Here is a 20,310-nt window from a genome sequence, read left to right as displayed (position 1 = left end):
ATTCTTTTTTTAATTTTTACTTTCAGGACTCCATACTTCGGACGACCTGTTCGGCAATTCGACTGCCGCACAAACGATGCAAGCTCTAGGGAGGCAGACAAGCCATGCCGCATTATGGAACTCCCAGGTGGTCTCTGTTACGAGCGGTATACCTGTTTTAAATACAATTCCGCGGCCTGCCCCTGGTCAGGACATACTAAATAGTCCAATATCTTTTGCTTACCGCACTATTTGTATCATTCGGCTTTGATAAATAGCCTCTCTATAAACAATGCATAGCTTTCTGTCTATTTTTTGCATTATCTTCTTTTCAAATATATGTTTACTAAATGACATGATTGCACCCGTACACCATGGTACGACAAACACGCCAGGGGCTTCAGTACCCCTCATAATGGTGTGAGAAGTCCGTACACTTTCACAAGTGCGGCACCCCGAACTTATAGCACTATATGCATTGGCTCCGAATCATGATTTGGGTCAATAGTTGGGTTTGCCCGGCTCCTATGTTTTGGTGCCTTACGTTCCGCTCTATCGGCTAAGGTAGCACTAGGAGAACCATTGCGATTGTGCCCCGGTTCAGCTGGGTTAAGCACCTCAATGGAGAAAGCTAAAACTGACTGTCATGATGTGGCGAGAGACCGGTCGCTATTCGAGAGGTTTTTCGGGTCCCTAAAGGCTTATGCCGCTTCGAGCGAGGAGCTGGCTTTGTCCGGCCAAGGCGTGGATAGCGCCCCGAACTCGGTCTTCTGAACTAGGGGCTTCACCGAAATTTAAAATTATAGAGTTCTATGGCTAAGTGAGAGTGTTCAAGCATTATAGTCCGATTGCCTGGTTCGTTGTGCTGAGCGCCTCCCTCGAAGGACCCAACTATGGGAAAAAGAGCGCTCAAGTTTATCCCGAACACCCCAGCACTAGTGGCATGGGGGCAGAAGCCGACGACTGGACATCTCTCAATTTTTGATAAACGGCCGCACAGAAAGTAATATTTTAAATTCAATAAGCATTGCTTGGCGCATATGAACAAGTTTTCAGCGCACAGGATAAACACGAGCGAGTTCATTCAAAAATTACATCCTTGGTACATTCATCCGCCACAAGGCGGGCACCCGCAAGAACATCCTTATAGTAGTTCTCGGGCTTGGGATGCTCCTTCCCCGGCGGCGGCCCGTCCCTCACAAGCTTCTCACCGTCCAGCTTACCCCAGTGCACCTTTGCACGGGCAAGGGCCCTACGGGCACCTTCGATGCAGACGGAGCGCTTGATGACCTCGAGCCTTGGACAGGCCTCCACCAGTCACCGCACCAGCCCGAAGTAGCTCCCAGGCAGGGCCTCCCCGGGCCACAGCCGAACTATGAAGCCCTTCATGGCCTGTTCGGCCGCCTTGTGGAGCTCGACCAGCTATTTCAGCTGGTCGCTCAGGGGCACAGGGTGTCCGGCCTCAGCATACTGAGACCAGAACACCTTCTCCGTCGAGCTGCCCTCTTCGGCTCGGTAGAATGCGGCGGCATCGGATACGCTGCGGGGAAGATCTGCGAATGCCCCTGGAGAGCTCCGAATTCGGGTAAGTAACAAGTACTTTACTTTTATACTTCTGCTTTGCATAAAGAATGCCTTACCCGCCGCTATCTTTTTCATCTCCTCCAACTCTTGGAGGGCCTTTTGGGCTTCGGCCTTGGCATACTTGGCAGTCTCAAGGGCCGCCGCGAGCTCGGACGCTTGCGTCTTGGACTCAAGCTCCAAACTCTCATGATTTTTCATGAGAGCCTGAAGCTCCTGTTGCACCTCGCCGACCTGGGCCTCAAGTTTCTCTCGCTCGGTGCACTCCACGGCCGTTTTCTTTTCGGCCTCGGACAGCGCCTACTTGAGGGTCGCCACCTCAGTCGTGGCCCCTACAATAAGTAGTACAATCCTGTTATTTTTTGCAATCACGTCTTTTTATAGGCACTTTTTCTGTAAGGTATTTCTTACCTTCTTTCTCCTCGAGCTGCCGTTTGGCAAGGCTGAGCTCTTGCTCGGTCCGCTCGAGGCCCTATTTCAGGGCACCCACCTCCGCAGTCAGTGCGCCGGTGGCTAGCAGCGAAGCCTGCATACGCATATTGACTCTTTGTTGTTAGACTCCTGCGAAATTTAATAGATCCTCTATTCGGCTTTTCTTTCCGAACGCCAAACAGAGCATCAGGGGCTACTATCTATGCGGTTATATTTTTACATATTTTTTACTTACCTCGAAGCCTGTTAGAAGGCTAGCGCAAGCTTCACTCAGTCCGCTCTTGGCGGACTGAACCTTCTGGATCACCGTACTCATAATAGTACGGTGCTCCTCGTCGATGGAGGCGCCGTCAAGCACCTCCAGCAGATTGCCGGCACCTCCGGTTGGACGGAGGCTGCCGGCTCAGAAGGCTTACTCCTCTTGGAAGGAGTTCGCCTACCGCGGTCCGGAACTGTTCTAGATTCCAGTGCGGTGTCCGGCTCAAAGCCGGACTTGGAGCCCTGGGGCGTCTTGTCCCCTTTACTCCTGGGGTCCGGGAGGTCGCCTTGTGGCTCCTCCAGGACCACCTCCTCCTGCCCCGGAGCTCGTCGCGACGCCCCTTCGGCGTCGTCCGCGGTGCGGGGGGAGACAGCGGGCGGAACTGAGTTCACGTCCGATGAATTTAGGGAGCCGCTCGACGACTCGTCGAGTCCGGCCCGGGGCGGGCTGCATAATTATATTCGACATTAGGGAAAGCTGTGCAACAAAGGAACGTCATGAGTTACTCTGATATCCGAACTTACGATTTCGCCGGACGCTTGGCCCTGTCTGGCCACTCCTCTTCGTCCTCTTCGGCGTCGGGGGAGTAGTCCGGCGAAGGGGTCTTCCTCTTCCTGGACCCTTCGGCCTCCCCCGTTGGGGCGGCCTTCCTTTTCTTTCCTTCCCCCGCTGGAGGGGGAGAGGTTTCTTCTTCCTCCTCGTTTTCACGGGAGGAGAGCGTCTCGGACTCGTCGGATGACGAGTCCGACACCACCATATTACGGGAAATCTTTCGAGTCCCCGTGGCCTTCTTCTTCTTGGCCTTCTTCTCCGGCACCACATAAGGCGCCGGAGCCAGCGGCTTCACTAGTAGAGCTGGAGCTGGGTCTTCGGGCAGCGGAGCCAGACAGTTAATCGGTCCGGATATCGCCCGCCAAGCCTGTCAAAGGTAAGTGAGTTTAGATCTTGCATAGAGTCAAACTATGAAAAAAGCTTAACATCCTGTAAAAAGTGTAGATGGCTTACCTCGCTAGCGTGACGCTGCGAGCTGTATCCGCGGTCCTCGGAAGCGGATGCGGGAGCCTCGGCGCCCTTGAATAGCATCTTCCAGGCGTCTTCGTACGTCGTGTCGAAGAGCCTATTGAGGGTTTGATGCTGCGCCGGGTCGAACTCCCACAGATTAAAATCCCGTTGTTGGCACGGGAGGATCCGGCGGACAAGCATAACCTGGATTACATTAACAAGCCGGACTGGCTTGTTCACCAGGGACTGGATGCATGTTTGCAATCCGGTCACCACTTTTTCGTCACCCCACGACAGGCCCGTCTCTTTCCAGGACACAAGCCGCATGGGGGGTCCGGATCGAAACTTGGGGGCTGCGGTCCATTTCGGATCGCACGGCTCGGTGATGTAAAACCACCCGGATTGCCATCCCTTTAGGGTCTCCACAAAAGAGCCCTCGAACCATAGGACATTGGCCATCTTGCCCGCCATGGCGCCTCCGCACTCCGCCTGACTGCCGCGCACCACCTTGGGCTTGACGTTGAAGGTCTTGAGCCAGAGGCCGAAATGAGGGCGGACGCGGAGAAAAGCCTCGCACACGACGATAAACACTGAGATGTTGAGGATGAAGTTCGGGGCCAGATCGTGGAAATCCAGGCCGTAGTAGAACATGAGCCCCCGGACAAATGGGTGGAGTGGAAAACCCAGTCCGCGGAGGAAGTGGGGGAGAAATACTACCCCCTCATGGGGCCTTGGGGTGGGGAGAAGCTGCCCCTTTTCGGGAAGCCGATGCGCGATGTCCATGGACAGGTATCTGGCCTTCCTTAGCTTCTTGACTTGGCCCTCCATGGTGGAGGAGACCATCCACTTGCCTCCTGCTCCGGACATTGCTGGAGAAGGTTGAGGTGGGAAGTGCGGGCTTGGGCGCTGGAGCTCGGGTGCGCAGGAGATGGACGGGCAAAGGAGGAAGAAGGCGTAGGTAAAAAGGTGGATCCTTATCCCCTTATATGGGCGGATGCGGTTGTGCGTCCCCACCTGCCTAGTAAAACTCGCTTGCCTCCCAAGCGCTGTGATAAGTGGGGCGGTTGGGTTACCCACGTTCGTATTGATGAGAATCCCGTAAAGGGGGGTACACGATCTCTGCTTTGACAAGACGTGCCAAGGAAACCGCCTTGCAAAACACGCTGAGGTGGAAAAGTAAAAATGATTCGAGTAAAGGACTTGGCCGTAGTGTGATGACCCACTGCGGAATACGTCAGCAGATTTGATTTGTGTTAATATTATTCTCTCTATGGAAATATGTGGAAGCTTATTTTGCAGAGCCGGACACTACTCTTGGTGTTTACAATCTTCTATGAAGGACTTGGAGGAGGAACCCGCCTTGCAATTCCGAAGACGATTTGCGCGCCGGACTCTCGTCATTGAAGCCTGGTTCAGGGGCTACTGAGGGAGTCCTGGATTAGGGGGTGTTCGGGTAGCTGGACTATACCTTCAGCCGGACTCCAGGACTATGAAGATACAAGATTGAAAACTTCGTCCCATGTCCGGATGGGACTTTCCTTGGCGTGGAAGGCAAGCTTGGCGATGCAGATATTCAAGATCTCCTACCATTGTAACCGACTCTATGTAACCCTAACCCTATCTGGTGTCTATATAAACCGGAGGGTTGTAGTCCATAGGAAATCAACTCCATATACGACAATCATACCATAGGCTAGCTTCTAGGGTTTAGCCTCCTTGATCTCGTAGTAGATCTACTCTTGTACTACCCATATCATCAATATTAATCAAGCATGACATAGGGTTTTACCTCCATCAAGAGGGCCCGAACCTGGGTAAAACATCGTGTCCCCTGCCTCCTGTCACCATCCGACCTAGACGCACAGTTCGGGACCCCCTACCCGAGATCCGCCGGTTTTGACACCGACAGCAGCCCAGATCCTGGCTCGCTGGAAACACTTGGATCAGCAGTGTCTCGCGAGCCAGGCTAAGTGCGGCACGAGGTCGCATAGGCGGGTGCGACGCTAGGTCGAGGGGGGATGGCGGGAGATGGAAATCTGGCACGCCGTTCCGGCGCCAAATCTAGCCTCACCTTCTTTCACTCGCTCACCCATAGCCACTACCCCCATTTCTTCCCTACTGCCTCACCACTGGCGGCGGCTACGATTTCAAATCTACGCTAGAGGCGGTGGCGGCGTTTGCGGCGGATCTGGTGCTCCCCTTGTTGTTGGCCACCGTCTGGTCGACCTTGTCTGTGCCATGGCTCCCCCTACGCTGTCCTCGTCTCCGGTGCCGGTAAGCAGCACCCCTCCCCCTTTGTTAGGTCGGTGGTAGGTCGTTAGGCTAGGTGTAGGATCGATTTCCCACTAAACGAACCATCCATGTTGACTAGGTTATGGATGCATGGATGAGGCTATTAATTCAGACAGCAGCACTAATTAGTGTGATTCAGGCATGGGTCATGTTCATGCAGCAGAGAGCTGTTCGTCGTGCTGGGAGACCTTTGATCCGCTATGGTCCATTATTTATCCGGGAATAGGAGAGGATCCAAAATCTGAACTACATCTAAAACTGCAATGACGTCGAGGCTCTGTGGATGCTTCGAATGAAAAGAACACCATTTGCTAGGCTTGTCGAGACCTTCAGGAGCAGGGGGCTGCTACAAGATAACATCAACACCAGTGTGGAAGAGCAAGTGGCCATGTTCCTCCATGTTGTTTGATAACCCACAAGTATAGGGGATCACAACAGTTTTCGAGGGTAGAGTATTCAACCCAATTTTATTGATTCGACACAAGGGGAGCCAAAGAATATTCTCAAGTATTAGCAGCTGAGTTGTCAATTCAACCACACCTGGAAACTTAATATCTGCAGCAAAGTGTTTAGTAGCAAAGTAATATGATAGTAGTGGTAACGGTAGCAAAAGTAATATTTTTGGTTTTATAGTGATTGTAACAGTAGCAACGGAAGAGTAAATAAGCGAAGAACAATATATGAAAAGCTCGTAGGCATTGGATCGGTGATGGAGAATTATGTTGGATGCGATCGATCATGCAATAATTATAACATAGGGTGACACAGAACCAGCTCCAGTTCATCAATGTAATGTAGGCATGTATTCCGAATATAGTCATACGTGCTTATGGAAAAGAACTTGCATGACATCTTTTGTCCTACCCTCCCGTGGCAGCGGGGTCCAATTGGAAACTAAGGGATATTAAGGCCTCCTTTTAATAGAGTATCGGACCAAAGCATTAACACATAGTGAATACATGAACTCCTCAAACTACGGTCATCACTGGTAATGGTCCCGATTATTGTCACTTCGGGGTTAACAGATTATAACACATAATAGGTGACTATAGACTTGCAAGATAGGATCAAGAACTCACATATATTCATGAAAACATAATAGGTTCAGATATGAAATCATGGCACTCGGGCCCTAGTGACAAGCATTAAGCATAGCAAAGTCATATCAACATCAATCTCATAACATAGTGGATACTAGGGATCAAACCCTAACAAAACTAACTCGATTACATGATAAATCTCATCCAAACCACCACTGTCTAGCAAGCCTATGATGGAATTACTCACGCACCACGGTGATCATCATGAAATTGGTGATGGAGGAAGGTTGATGATGACGATGGCGATGGATTCCCCTCTCCGGAGCCCCGAACGGACTCCAGATCAGCCCTCCCGAGAGAGTTTAGGGTTCGGCGGCGGCTCCGTATCGTAAAACGCGATGAATCCTTCTCTCTGATTTTTTTCTCCCCGAACACGAATATATGGAGTTGGAGTTGAGGTCGGTGGAGCGTCAGGGAGCCCACGAGGCAGGGGGCGCGCCCCCACCCTCGTGGACAGGGTGTGGGCCCCCTGACGTGGATTCTTCTTCCAGTATTTTTTATATATTCCAAAAATAATCTCCGTTGATTTTCAGGTCATTCCGAGAACTTTTATTTCTGCAGAAAAATAACACCATGGCAATTCTGCTGAAAACAACGTCAGTCCGGGTTAGTTCCATTCAAATCATGCAAGTTAGAGTCCAAAAGAAGGGCAAAAGTGTTTGGAAAAGTAGATACGACGGGGACGTATCGTTGTTGGCCATAACCAGAGGTTCGGGGTCATTCGCAACACGTTCATGAGATCAATGGAGACCATGTCCCACTAGTAGAAAAAGGGCCATTTGTCCCGGTTCTAGAGGGCCTTTAGTCCCGGTTCTGGAACTAAAGGGTCGTTACTAAAGCCTCCCCCTTTAGTCTCGGTTCTTACACGAACCGGGACTAAAGGCCGTCCACGTGGCCGCTGTCTGGAGCTACACCTTTAGTCCTAGTTGGTAACACCAACCGGGACTAAAGGTATTTTTACGAGAAAAAATGTTTTTTTAATTTCGATTTTCAAATTTCTGAATTATTTTCCAATTTAATATCGAATCACCCCTCATCACTGCTCCATTTAACCTCTAATCTCTAATCACCCCTCATCATTCCAAATCATCTAACTTCCCAATCGGTCACCCATCCTCTCACTACTCCAGCCTGAGCACGCTTAACTTCCTAGTTCTATCCCCCCTCGTTTCCAAGTCTGCACTTGTTGTTTTCCTGACAATAGTAAGATGTCAATCCTATTAACCCTCAGGAGTTTAGCTTCAGCATGAAGTCACACGTTTCACTGTTTGAGTTTGAAACTATTATTCTAAAAAACAATAATTATTTAGTAACACTAATATTTCTTAAATAAGTAGTTTGACCATTGTTTGACCATAGTTTGACCAAATTTGACCAAAATTCAAAAAATTGAAATAGTTATTTAGTCACACTAATATTCTTGAATAATTATGTAGTAACACTAATATTTCTTGAATAAGTAGTTTGACCATAGTTTGACCAGATTTGACCAAAATTCAAAAAAACTGTAATAATTATTTAGTAACACTAATATTTTTGAATAATTATTTAGTAACACTAATACTTCTTGAATAAGTATTTTGACCAAAGTATGACCTGATTTAACCAAAATTCAAAAAAAAACTAAAATTTGAGCATAACTTTTTTTCCTTTTAGAAATTGAGGATTCTAAAAGTTTGCAAATAGGCCGTAGGCAATCAAAATTGAATGCGGATTTTCGTGCCAAACATTTTGATATATTATATGTTTTTTTCCGACATCGTATGCAAAAGTTATAGCCGTTTTACATTTTGCCTACACTTTTTGCAAAACATGTCCAAATTTAAGTTTTTAAATTTTCCTAACTAGTAGATGTAGTAATATAACTACATCTCGAAGGATTTTATTTTTTGAAGTTTTTATCATTTTCTTTTGCTTTTTACAAAACTGAAAAGGCGATCCACAGGGGGGGTAGAGTTTGAAAATGGGACCTTTAGTCCCGGTTTGAGACTCGAACCGGGACTAAAGGGCATTGCACCCTTTAGTCCCGGTTCGTGTCACAAATTGGGACTAAAGGTCTAATCTTTAGTTCCGGTTTGAGATACGAACCGGGACTAAAGGGCATCGCACCCTTTAGTCTCGGTTCGTGTCTCAAATCGGGACTAAAGGGCTCATTTGAACCATGACTAATGCCTTTAGCCGCACGAACCGGGACCAATGCTCACATTAGTCCCGGTTCGTGACTGAACCGGGACTAATGGGCTTATCTGGCCCGAACGAAAGCCCTGTTTTCTACTAGTGTCTAGGTACTTCAAGCAGGTGCTTTTTGCTTTTGGGGAGCTTAGAGGAGAGATGATCAGGAGACCATCTGGCTGGACTCCACCCAAGATTCGCAGAAGCCCAAGATGGTATTCATACTTCAAGGTGAGCATTCACAATACACACTTTTCATGGCTTGATATGCTTGTACTGTTCAAGTTGAGCACTAACACGGGCTTGTGATGCCATTTCCAGGATTGCATTGGGGCAATAGATGGTACTCATGTCACCAGAGTTCCTAGGTCACACTATGCAGCATATAGGGGGATGAAGCACTACACAAGCCAGAATGTGCTTGCTGCTGTTGATTTTGATCTGAAGTTCACATATGTGCTGGCTGGCTGGGAGGGGCCAGCGCATGATGCTAACATTCTCAGTGACATCATGAGTCGACCTGATGGGATCAACATCCCCGACGGCAAGTTCTACCTTGGAGATGCTAGCTATGCATGTTGGCCGGGTATTCTTCCACTCTTCAGGAAAACCAGGTACCATCTAAACGAGTTCTCTGGTAGGAACTATCCTAGGACTGCACATGAGCTGTTTAATCTCAGACACTCCAGCCTTAGAGTAACTGTTGAGAGGGCATTTGGAGCTTTGGAGAATATGTTTAAGATCCTGGATCAGAAGCCATTCCACCCATACTCCACTCAGGTTAAGCTTGTTCTTACTTGTTGCATTCTGCATAACTGGATCCTCCAGTGGGGCTTTGATGAACACGTTCCTGAGGAGGAAGAGGTCGAGCCTAACGATGTTGTTAGCTCCGGCCATGGTGTGGAGGCATTTGACAATGACACTTGGAAGAACAAAAGGTTGGAGTGGGAAGAGGCAATGTGGCTTAACAGAGGTCAGTGCAGGATTTGAAGAAGAGCAGGAGGAGGAAGAAGAAGAAGCAGTAGCAGAAGCAGAAGCAGAAGCAGAGGAAGAGGAAGAGGAAGATCTGGTAGCAGCAACACCGATGAACTATCCCCTATTTAGCCAATGGCTCTTAATAATTTGAACTATCATTTGATAGTAGTTAGAATGAACTGTCATTTGTTCAACTTGCTGACACTACATATTCAGATTGTGTGTGGTAAGCTCACCACTAGTTAGAAGTGGCGACAACACCTTATGCAGGTTGCAATAAAACACCATGTCATATGTGCGCCTAATGCAATGCGGGCAACCAAACGCCGGGTCAAAATTGGTTGTCTCATGTAACTAGGTACATGCAGGCAACCAAACTATGTACATCGGGGGTCTTTTTGCTTGCATCCCCTCAAACTGGCTCACTAGAGCCAGGCTCGATTGGAAATGTAACCAAACACGCCCTTGTAGTGCGTGAAGGTAATTTTATCAAGGCCGGTTGCGCCGTCATCTTCGTCCAGCGTCGGCAAGTATTTCTAGTTCTAGATTTCTCAACAAGGCTCAACTAGTTCATATTTGAAGGTTCTAGATTATTGATGGCGAAGATTCATATTAGGGCTACTGATGTGCCCCCTATCTCTTAATTTGAATTAAATTCTCCATACACCAATTGCATTTAAATTTGAATTTCTATATATTGATGGAGAATATTCATACGCTCCCTTTGATGTTTTTGACATGATTGCTATTGTCTCTCTACAAGCTGCCATGGCAACTTACTGATAACAACTTAGAATTATTTTCTCTCTACAATTTTCCATGGTAGCTTTCTCATAACTACTTAGAATTATTATCTCTCTACAATTCTCCATAGCAATTTTTCAAAGTTATAATATTTTTGTGATGCGAGATTTTTTAAAAATTCTATACTTTTGCCATACAACTACAATATATGGCATCTTTTTGCACATGTTCTCTAGCAGTGACATGACAGTTTGTAGGTTAAACATTCTTACAACATGGAATTTTTTAGTTCACTTACATGACAAATCGTCCCTAGCGTCGTCCGCTCCGGGCGACTCGGGGGAACCCTACCGCCCCAGCCACCGGCCACCCCTCGCTGACCTTCCTCCCCCCCCCCCCCCCGCCGCCGGAGGAGGTCGTCCCACGGCGGACGGCGGCGGCGGGGCGCTCCTGCCTGTTTCTTTTTTATTGCCTGCGCACTCTTCACCGATCCCATCGTCTGCGATCTGATCTAGGCTTGCACTCCGTCCGCAGCCGTCTACGGGTCAAGTCTGCGCGCAATCATAGCCCGGCGCTGCATATACATGGGGCAGGATGCATCCAGATCTGCATGCAAATCCTTGGTGGCTTGCTGTTCTAGACGTGCATCCAGCTCCCACGTCCAGATCGGAAGGCAACCGACTTGCCAGATCGGTAGGCCACGACGGATGAATGCGGCGGCCTGATCATGAGGGCAGCCACACAGGATGACGGCGGCCGGTTCATGAGGCCGACGACACAAGATGGTGGCGGTCAGATCATCAGAGCACCGGCAGTAGCTCATGGACGTGGGTATGGTCCACGCGACGCCATGTTGCGACCGGATCGAGTTCGTGAGTTCTGTGGAGTCCGTGGTGTCCCCGGTAATCTGCCGCCATAGCACATGGACCACCGGGTGATATCCACTCGCGGACGTGCGTCTGGTCCACGTGACGTAGAGTTGTGACCGGAGTAAGTTCGTGGGTGCCAAAGGAATCCATGGAGTTGCCGGAAATCAGCTGCCGCAACACATGGGCCGTCGGGCACCAAGAGTGATTGTCCCCAACAACGTGCTCAGGAGGGACATTACATGCAGACCTATGACACTCCGATTTGTCGGAATGTCGGCACCATGAGTGGATCTTGATGGCTCATGTTGACTTCGAGATTTCAAGTGATGAAGGAGGCGAGATTTCAAGTGATGAAGGAGGCGTCGTTCTTGGAGAACCTTTTTTGCAGTCCGGGTGTGGCCTCTGGTGGTGGTACTTCCTCCTATTTCGCTGATCCGTTCGGCGTTTTTTTTCTTTTGGCTGTGTGCATCCTTGATGTCTCGACTAGCTCTAGACATTATGTTGTTGCAGAGGCCAGGTGTAATTGATATCCGCTTGATATTAATATATTCCCTTTATCAAAAAAAAAACTTACATGACAAATATTGTAACTTTTTAGGTCATGTGAATGTGCAATGATATTCCACATTTCCATCATGTGGACTACTTAGATGGCAAGTCTGACATTTTTCTTTTTCTACAACTTCCATGGCAAAATTTTAAGATGTTTCACATGACAAATATCATTTTACAGTTCATAATTTGTTAAATATTTTTTCCATGGAAAAAAACTTTAAAATCTTTGCAATGCATCAAATCGATTATTTTGCCATGTAGCCTACACAACAATTTTTTTGTCATGAGAAAAATCCTTAGCTTTTGCCATGTCACAAACAATCTTTTTGCAATGGAAAAAACCTTACAATTTCTGCCATTTCACCAACATAATTTTTGCCATGGCAAAATCCTGTAACTTTTGTTGTGTCACTAACACAATTTTGTGCCATGGGAAAAATCATTACAAAATTTGCCATATCACCATATATCATGTTGTCAACACCTCTTGATTTTTGCCATGATAAAACACAAAACCTTTTCTCAAACAAAACCTAGATTGCAAGTGCAAAAGTTTTTCAGTTAAGTTTTGCATGATATATATAATATTTTTCCATTAAATATTGCCATGGTCCATGGCATTTTTTTCATGTGTATATGTTTCTGTACCATGGATTTTTTTATACATATTCTATGAAAATTTCATCGAGTATACAATGGCAAATTTCTAATTGTGTCATGGCAATTTTTCCCATGTTTTTTACTTTTTGTTGGCAGCGTGTAAGTAAAAGCATGTAATTTTGTGTATTGAAAGATGGCAAACTTAAGAAAATTGGTTCTATTGATATGACATTGCTTATAGTTTATTTATACATGTCCAATGGCAAATTTGTTAGAAATATCTTTGTTTTATCCTATATGTCCATTTTTTTCATAATATCATAGCATTTTTTCACACTCGATTATCATGAAGTGTGTTTGAACATCATGGCAAATCATGAAATTTTATGTAATGTAAATTTTATTTTTCATAAATATAAGGTAGCTTAGTTCATTAGTGCATGAATTTCCTAGATTATTTCCAGGCAGTGTTTTTTGTGATTTCCATATTATTTTCAGGGAGTGTTTTTTTCGGTCCAGTGCATTTTTAGGCCTTGAGATAGGAGTAGTTTTAGGGCCTACAACATTGTCTTTTTTTTATTCTTCAAGGCAATGCTGTTTTTGGGCTGGTCCGCTAGAGGTGAGTTGGCAGGGGGGCGGGGGGGGGGGGGGGGGATCCGTGAGATCTTATAGCAAACCAAATCGTTCATTCTCTCCCCTCTTCTTTTTTTAGATGAAAGGCATAAAGCCCGACTTCAAATTAATGAAGCCATCAACCGGCTAGGATACATGGTGCTGATTATTACAAGGCAAAGCTTGGAGAAAAACAGAAAGATTACAAGTGAGATCATACTTCGACAGACCAAAGTGCAAACTTGCCAGTACAAAGCAAACAAGACCAAGCTGCCGGAGGTACATCGCAGACCAGAACAATGAGTACAGAGACATCCACGGGGCACCGAGCAAGCAGTGTAGAGGAGGAGCGTGCCTGCAGGGAGGAAAACATTGGATGTGCCACAACCCGGGCGTGCAAATGCTAGAGAGGAGAACCAATCTCCTCTACATCCAAGCCGTGCCACAACACGGGAATGCTGTAAACCGGCCAGCGGAGCACGAGCACTGCAGGGCAGCAACCACTGAAGGATAGCAGGGCACAACACCTCATCTCCACCACCGCCGGAAACCCGAGCAAGCACTACACCGCAGCCGCCACCAACCAAGAACTGCAGGCACCCAACCCAACCCAACCCCTACCCCTACCCCTAGCCGACGCCTCCAAGGAGGACCACGACGATGGAGCGTCGTCGACGGCCGGCCAAAGCCTAGATTTTCACCTGGGGGAAACAGGGGAGGGGGAGGTGGAGGGAGGGAAACTCAACGCGCCCTCAGGAGGGGATTCGGAGCCGATGCACCGCCGTCGTCGAGGTCGATGCGGAATCGACCAGGGGATTCCCCCGTTCCAAGCTTCCTCCACCGCACCTGAGGTGCCAGATCTTGCAGCACAGACGCGATGAATCCAGACCGGTGAGGGGATGCGGAGCAGACGAAGGGGCCAGAGATCCGATCTGGCGGAGCCACCGGAGCAGCCCGCGACAACGAGGCACCTCCGCCGTCCAACCGCCGCCCGCACGGCCAGAGGGATGGCCAGCACCCGCAGCGCCCTCCACCGGAGAGAGCGGCGCCGCCCACCAGATCCAGGGCCGCCGCCCCGGCAACCAGAGCTCCCTGCGCGGATGCAGGGCAGCAGGGCCTCGCCACCACCTTTACGGGGGGCGCACGGCGGCCGGCGGCGCCCTCAGGTGGCAGCGGGGAAGGGGAGGCGAAGGAGAGAGAGGGCTCGGGAGGCTAGGGTTTGGTCGCCCCCGAGTCGCTCACTCAGGGCGACGCGAGAGCCTCTCTCCCCTCTTCTATATCAAATGAAGCGTTTGACTTGCCTCGTCCCCTAAAAAAATACGGACAACCAAGATCTACCTATCTGGTGATCTCTATTGCAATACCCACAAGCTTATGATGTGTCCTGATCTCACACCAACGCACACCATCTAATGCAGCGGACTCATCAAGCTATCTAAGGACAAGCCCATAGCACCAACCGATATAGCTAACCTGTATCGTGCACCACATGTGCATGCTCTAGAATCCACGGCCACCACCTTCCGCTGTCAATGCATTGACCTTGCCAGGCCCTTCTGCAGTCAGACACCATCATGACACCACACAACAACACCATCCCGCGCGCACTCTGAAGCCGCGTTCATCGCCGAGCCCCACTACGCCAAGACCATTGTTCTGGTAGATGGAACACTGTTCCACCTCAGGGCCACTCCAGCCAACACCTTCTCCAGAACGATGCCCCTAGAAGGGAGAACGACATCGAAGACATCGACATCGTCTTATTCGGGGACCCAAATCTTTATGACGAGACAACAACGATGATGCCTCGACAAGAAAACGATGTCAAAGATTTTTTTATAAAGGGAATATATTAATAGCGCACAGATACCAATTACACCCAGCCTCTACACTGACAAGATGTCTAAAGACATCCATGATGCACACATCCAAAAAAGAAAATAAAAATTAAAAAAGACCCCGTCACGGTGATTAATCACCGCAGCAGCAACAACACTCTAACCACCATCAAAGACAACGCTCAGTCTAAAAAGGAGGTTGTCCAAAAGCAACGGATTCAAGAAGGAAACAATACACACGCGTTGTCATTGCCCGATCGAAGATCTTAGGTTTTCACCATGGAGAAAGACCACGTTCCCAAAACAATGCCTTCAATAAGGTCATTGCTAGATACAACCAATAAAGGCCAGGCCTTAGGTTTTCACCATGAAAATCATGATTCGTGGTATTCGAGGAGCACCATCATCAAAGAAGTCAACCAGCGTTGCTGCCCCCACTTACGGAGTCCGCTACTGCAAGTCACATACCACCAGGCTTACATGAGCTCGTGTCCAGTCTTGACGGGAAAAACCCAGATCTTCGTGATATAGCCAAAGAAGTCGGTTAGGCTGATGTTCCGGGCACACATGACCGGCCCCTCTCCAATCAAGGTGTCCAAGGAGCGCCATATGCGTCAGTCCTTGTTTTCCTCTGAAGGAGAATTCCGAAACTTGTCGATGGCCATATCGTGGATGACCGACCACAGGTAGACCGGTGACATCGCACGAAGACCATGGACGATGACCGATTACTGTCCGCAGACGTTTGAGGGGCTGGATCATGTGTATGCGGCCGTAGATGCTCTAATATGATCCATATAAAATAATATTAATAATAAAAAAGAGCAGAGCAGAGTAGAGCACGTGATGCAGATGCAGATGTAGATGTAGATGTAGCCCCCGATGCCTTCCGTTGGTTGACTTATTACTGCTCATCGAGGACATCTTGCTTCCACCCCCCGCTTTCCACGTCCTTTCATAGCAGTTTGGATCTCTCTCAGTAGCATGACAGGATGAAGAGATCTGTATGGTGTGAGCCCGGATCAAGCAACCATACTAGCTACTAGTATATATGCGGCATCGTCTTACGTTGAATCGAATTCGCAGGTGAGTTTTCTTGAGTCCGTCCGGTGGTTCTTGTACGTAGTATTAGTTAAGCAACCTCTGCTAGTAATTGAGTAGCTAATCCATGAGTCCCGCTCCCACGTAGATCTCTCGTTTTCTTACCGATGTTTGCGAAATTGTCAGGGCGACCCGGGTAGCAGAAGCTGTTGCAGTTTGGTTGGTTGGTGGCTTGGTGTTTTTTTGATCGATTTGCAGCCGATCTATCGAGCACAGCACAAAATTATCAGGTGACACTTGTTGTAATCTTTATCCTCTGCTAATATGTAGTACTGTACTTTTTTTCGATGGAAATATGTAGTACTGTATTTTTGTTCTTACGTAGTATCTCACATAGTATCTCCTTTTTTTGTTCTTAGCATACCATACCATACCAGTAGCAGCATGGTCACAAATGCTGTTAGCGTCTCGTTGATAGGGTGGTTCGTCACGCCGTTCCTCAGCAAGTCCATCAAGGCGGTACGCAAATACATAGACGAGGAGAACAAATCGCTCAAGAATGTCACTCCCAAGCTGAAGGAGCTGGCCGACCATCTTGATGGCATCAGGGTGATTGTTGACCAAGTCGGGCTATGTTTCATCAAGGGGACAGAGGAGGCCTTGGATCATCTGTGGCGGCTCAAGCGTGCCATTTATGAAGCGGAGGAGATTCTGGACCTGTACGAGAGTCTAAAGAACAATCGTCTTTCTTGTGAGTTTGTGCAGCAATTTACTGGGACCAAAGACTCACCTAGTCGGCTGGAGGAAGTGGTGGAGAAGCTAGGCGGACTTGGCGTGAGGACGCGGAAGTTGCTAAAGAATTCAGACAGCAATCCCAACATTGTTCATGGTTCTCCCATCCTCCGTAGAGGCCCGTCACAAGCAAATCCCGGGAATGGTTTCTTCGGGTACGCCGACGAGCGTCACCAGCTACAGAATCTGCTGAAAGGCGAGCAGAATAAGGTTATAGCCATCATAGGCCATGGAGGGATGGGGAAGACTCACCTTGCTCGCCAGGTATTTGATGCTAATGAGCGTGGGTTGGAGGTGCGCATATGGGCGCACGTCTGCAACAAATTGGATCAAATTGAGCTTCTGACAGAGATATGCCAGTCGCCCATCAACAAGTCTGGCGCCCCAATCCGTGCTCCAATAATGGACACCGTTGCTGCGCTAGAGTCCGTGGTTAAAGGTCTGTCCAAAACCTCAGGGTTGATCAAACTACCAAAACCTTGTTTGGTCGTGCTTGATGATGTATGGCAGCACGAGGACGGATTTGCTGGGTCGACCAGCTGCCACACGCAGCGGATCAGCCGGACTCAGAGAAATGAGGCATGGGCCAGTGTGCTGGCCATGCTGAGGAGCCTTAAAAGTTGCAAAGTTGTAATGACCACTCGAGACAAGGTTTGCTCCACAACACTCAAGGCAGATGAAACAATCGTCCTGGATGGGATCAGCCAAGACCCAATGAAAGAGCTGCTCAAACACACTGCGAAATCTGACCAACCTCCCCAAGAGCTTGTGCAACGGATTGACAAGTTGAAGGGATCCCCACGAGCAGCTCTCAGTCTTGTTCACGAGCTCAAGGAAGCAAATATTAAGATTCAGGAGCAAATCATCCTAGGTGAACTCGACGACAAGAATCACATCAAAGGCCTGTATGAAGAACATCTATTCACCTACCATAACCTACCACTGCACTTACAGAGCTGCCTGGCATTCTGCAGCGTGTTCCCATATAATTGGAAGTTCCATCCTGAAAAGTTAACCAAGATGTGGATAGCTCACGGTTTCATTGACGACACGCAAGTGAAACAACACATGCTGGCTGACCAGAAGCTGCTGGCCATGGAGAGTGTGGCGAAAGGCTATTTTAAGGATCTCGTGGATCGGTCCTTATTCAAGATTGACACGGATGGCCTCTATGTGATCCATGTGCACATCCATTCCATGATACGCCAGGTGTCTGGCGATGACTGTAGGAGCATTAGCAACGGCTCATCATCGGAAATAATCGTCCCTGCAACAGTTCGCCACTTATCTGTGACTGCCGGCTGCCTAGCGAAGCTCAAACCAGGGCCTCCATTGGTGGAGAGCAATGTGAAACCTGAGGACGAATTCAGACCGGTGCGAACACTGATTGTCTTCACGGACAAGGGAGCTCCTTCCTTGCCTTGGAGTGACATTCGTCAGGCAAACAGCACACTCAGAAAGTTCAAGCACGTCAAGGTACTGGATTTGACGGATACAGCCATAACTCAGGTGCCTGATATTGTCGGTGAGCTCACACATCTGCGGTACCTAGGTGTTCCTAACACCCTGAACCACCCTCCTGCTCAAATTCCCAAGCTACTTCTGTTGTACATCAACCATGAAGCAACCAAGACGGCACCCCTGATGCAGTCTGCGCCCTCGCACAATCCTGGTGGCGGCGGCGCCCGCAAGGCGCCCCCGCACAATCCTGGTGGCGGCGGTATCGGCATCGGCAAGGCGCCCCCGCACAATCCTGGTGGCGGCGGCGCCGGCAAGGCGCCCCCGCACAATCCTGGTGGCGCCGGCGCCGGTAAGGCGTCCCCGCACAATCCTGGTGGCGTCAGCGCTGGTAAGGTGCCCCCGCACAATCCTGGTGGCGGCGGCATCGGCATCGGCAAGGCGCCCCCGCACAATCCTGGTGGCGGCGGCGCCGGCAAGGTGCCCCCGCACAATCCTGGTGGCGGCGGCGCCGGCAAGGCGCCCCCGCACAATCCTGGTGGCGGCGGCATCGGCATCGGCAAGGCGCCCCCGCACAATCCTGGTGGCGGCGGCGCCGGCAAGGCGCCCCCGCACAATCCTGGTGGTAGCGGCGCCGGTAAGGCGTCCCCGCACAATCCTGGTGGCGTCAGCGCTGGTAAGGTGCCCCCGCACAATCCTGGTGGCGGCGGCATCGGCATCGGCAAGGCGCCCCCGCACAATCCTGGTGGCGGCGGCGCCGGCAAGGCGCCCCCGCACAATCCTGGTGGTAGCGGCGCCGGTAAGGCGTCCCCGCACAATCCTGGTGGCGTCAGCGCTGGTAAGGTGCCCCCGCACAATCCTGGTGGCGGCGGCATCGGCATCGGCAAGGCGCCCCCGCACAATCCTGGTGGCGGCGGCACCGGCAAGGCGCCCCCGCACAATCCTGGTGGCGGCGGCGCCGGCAAGGCACCCCCGCACAATCCTGGTGGCGTCGGCGCCGGTAAGGTGCCCTCGCACAAGGCGCCCCCGCACAATCCTGGTGGCGGCGGTGCCGGCAAGGCGCCCCCGCACAATCCTGGTGGTGGCGGCGCCGGCAAGGCGCCCCCGCACAATCCTGGTGGCGTCGGCGCCGGTAAGGTGCCCTCGCACAAGGCGCCCCCGCACAATCCTGGTGGTGGCGGTGCCGGCAAGGCGCCCCCGCACAATTCTGGTGGCGTCGACGCCGGCAAGTCGCCCCCGCACAAGGCGCCCCCGCACAATTCTTGTGGCGGCGGCGCCGGCAAGGCACCCCCGCACAAGGCGCCCCCGCACAATCCTGATGGCGGCGGCGCCGGCAAGGCGCTCCCGCACAATCCTGGTGGTGGCGGCGCCGGCAAGGCGCCCCCGCCCTGCAATTTCAAGTAAATCCAGTGATGTTTATCTGGATGTTTTCTCCTTCAATTTGTGGTGTTTGGAGGGGGGTGCCATGATCTTTATTCAGAATCTGTAATTCAATAATATATGCTGCTCATGCATTGAAAAAACTTCTTTTTTAAGTTGTCACATTTTTTTGTGACCATATCAATTATTTATCAATCTGTTACCATTTTTAATTAAGACACTATATTATAAACTAACGTTTCTATGTGTACCTGGTTTTGCATGCATTCGGTTTGGCTCCAACGATGTCCCTTGATGTTGTTTTTTGTCGTGTCCCTTTCCCCAAGTTCTAGTGCCTCTTTTTTCTCGTTTTTTTCTTTCTTTTTTGGGTTAGTATTAGCATCTTCTCTGTCTCATGGATAGGTTGCCCTTGGTCAAGTAAATACTGTGTGCGATTAATTCTACTTGAAGCTTGCATCCACAGTCAGTATACAGAAACAACCATTCCGGGTTCTTTTGCCACTGGCTAAGCGAGGAAACTGTTTGTCTTCAACACGGCGTTCCCATGGAACAGCGAGCAAAGAGAAACTTGCATCAGAAACTAAACTGGCGTACGCGAATGCGTGTTGCAACTCTCATCCATGCAAAGG

At 49.7% G+C, this 20,310-nt stretch overlaps 1 protein-coding gene and 1 pseudogene across 1 annotated transcript; both read left to right on the top strand.

Annotated features, from left to right (window-relative positions):
• The first annotated feature begins 5,627 nt into the window (after positions 1-5,627).
• On the top strand, positions 5,628-9,783 carry LOC123082580 (uncharacterized; annotated as a pseudogene).
• Positions 9,784-15,925: 6,142 nt separating this feature from the next.
• On the top strand, positions 15,926-19,705 carry LOC123084048 (disease resistance protein RPP8-like). The gene is made up of 3 exons (XM_044505851.1): positions 15,926-16,096; positions 16,238-16,341; positions 16,471-19,705. Exon 3 carries the CDS (start codon positions 16,496-16,498, stop codon positions 19,703-19,705), a length of 3,210 nt encoding a protein of 1,069 aa, XP_044361786.1. The 5' UTR covers positions 15,926-16,096; positions 16,238-16,341; positions 16,471-16,495.
• The last annotated feature ends 605 nt before the right edge of the window (positions 19,706-20,310 follow it).

The sequence above is a fragment of the Triticum aestivum genome, chromosome 4A (assembly GCF_018294505.1).
Source record: "Triticum aestivum cultivar Chinese Spring chromosome 4A, IWGSC CS RefSeq v2.1, whole genome shotgun sequence".
NCBI classification, from domain to species: domain Eukaryota; kingdom Viridiplantae; phylum Streptophyta; class Magnoliopsida; order Poales; family Poaceae; genus Triticum; species Triticum aestivum.
Note: the sequence above shows the minus strand (reverse complement) of the source record. Positions and strands in the feature narration are given on the sequence as shown.

What these genes read in the sequence shown, in the direction of transcription:
- LOC123084048 (XM_044505851.1), top strand. Translation starts at nt 16,496, where the DNA reads ATGGTCACAAATGCTGTTAGCGTCTCGTTGATAGGGTGGTTCGTCACG.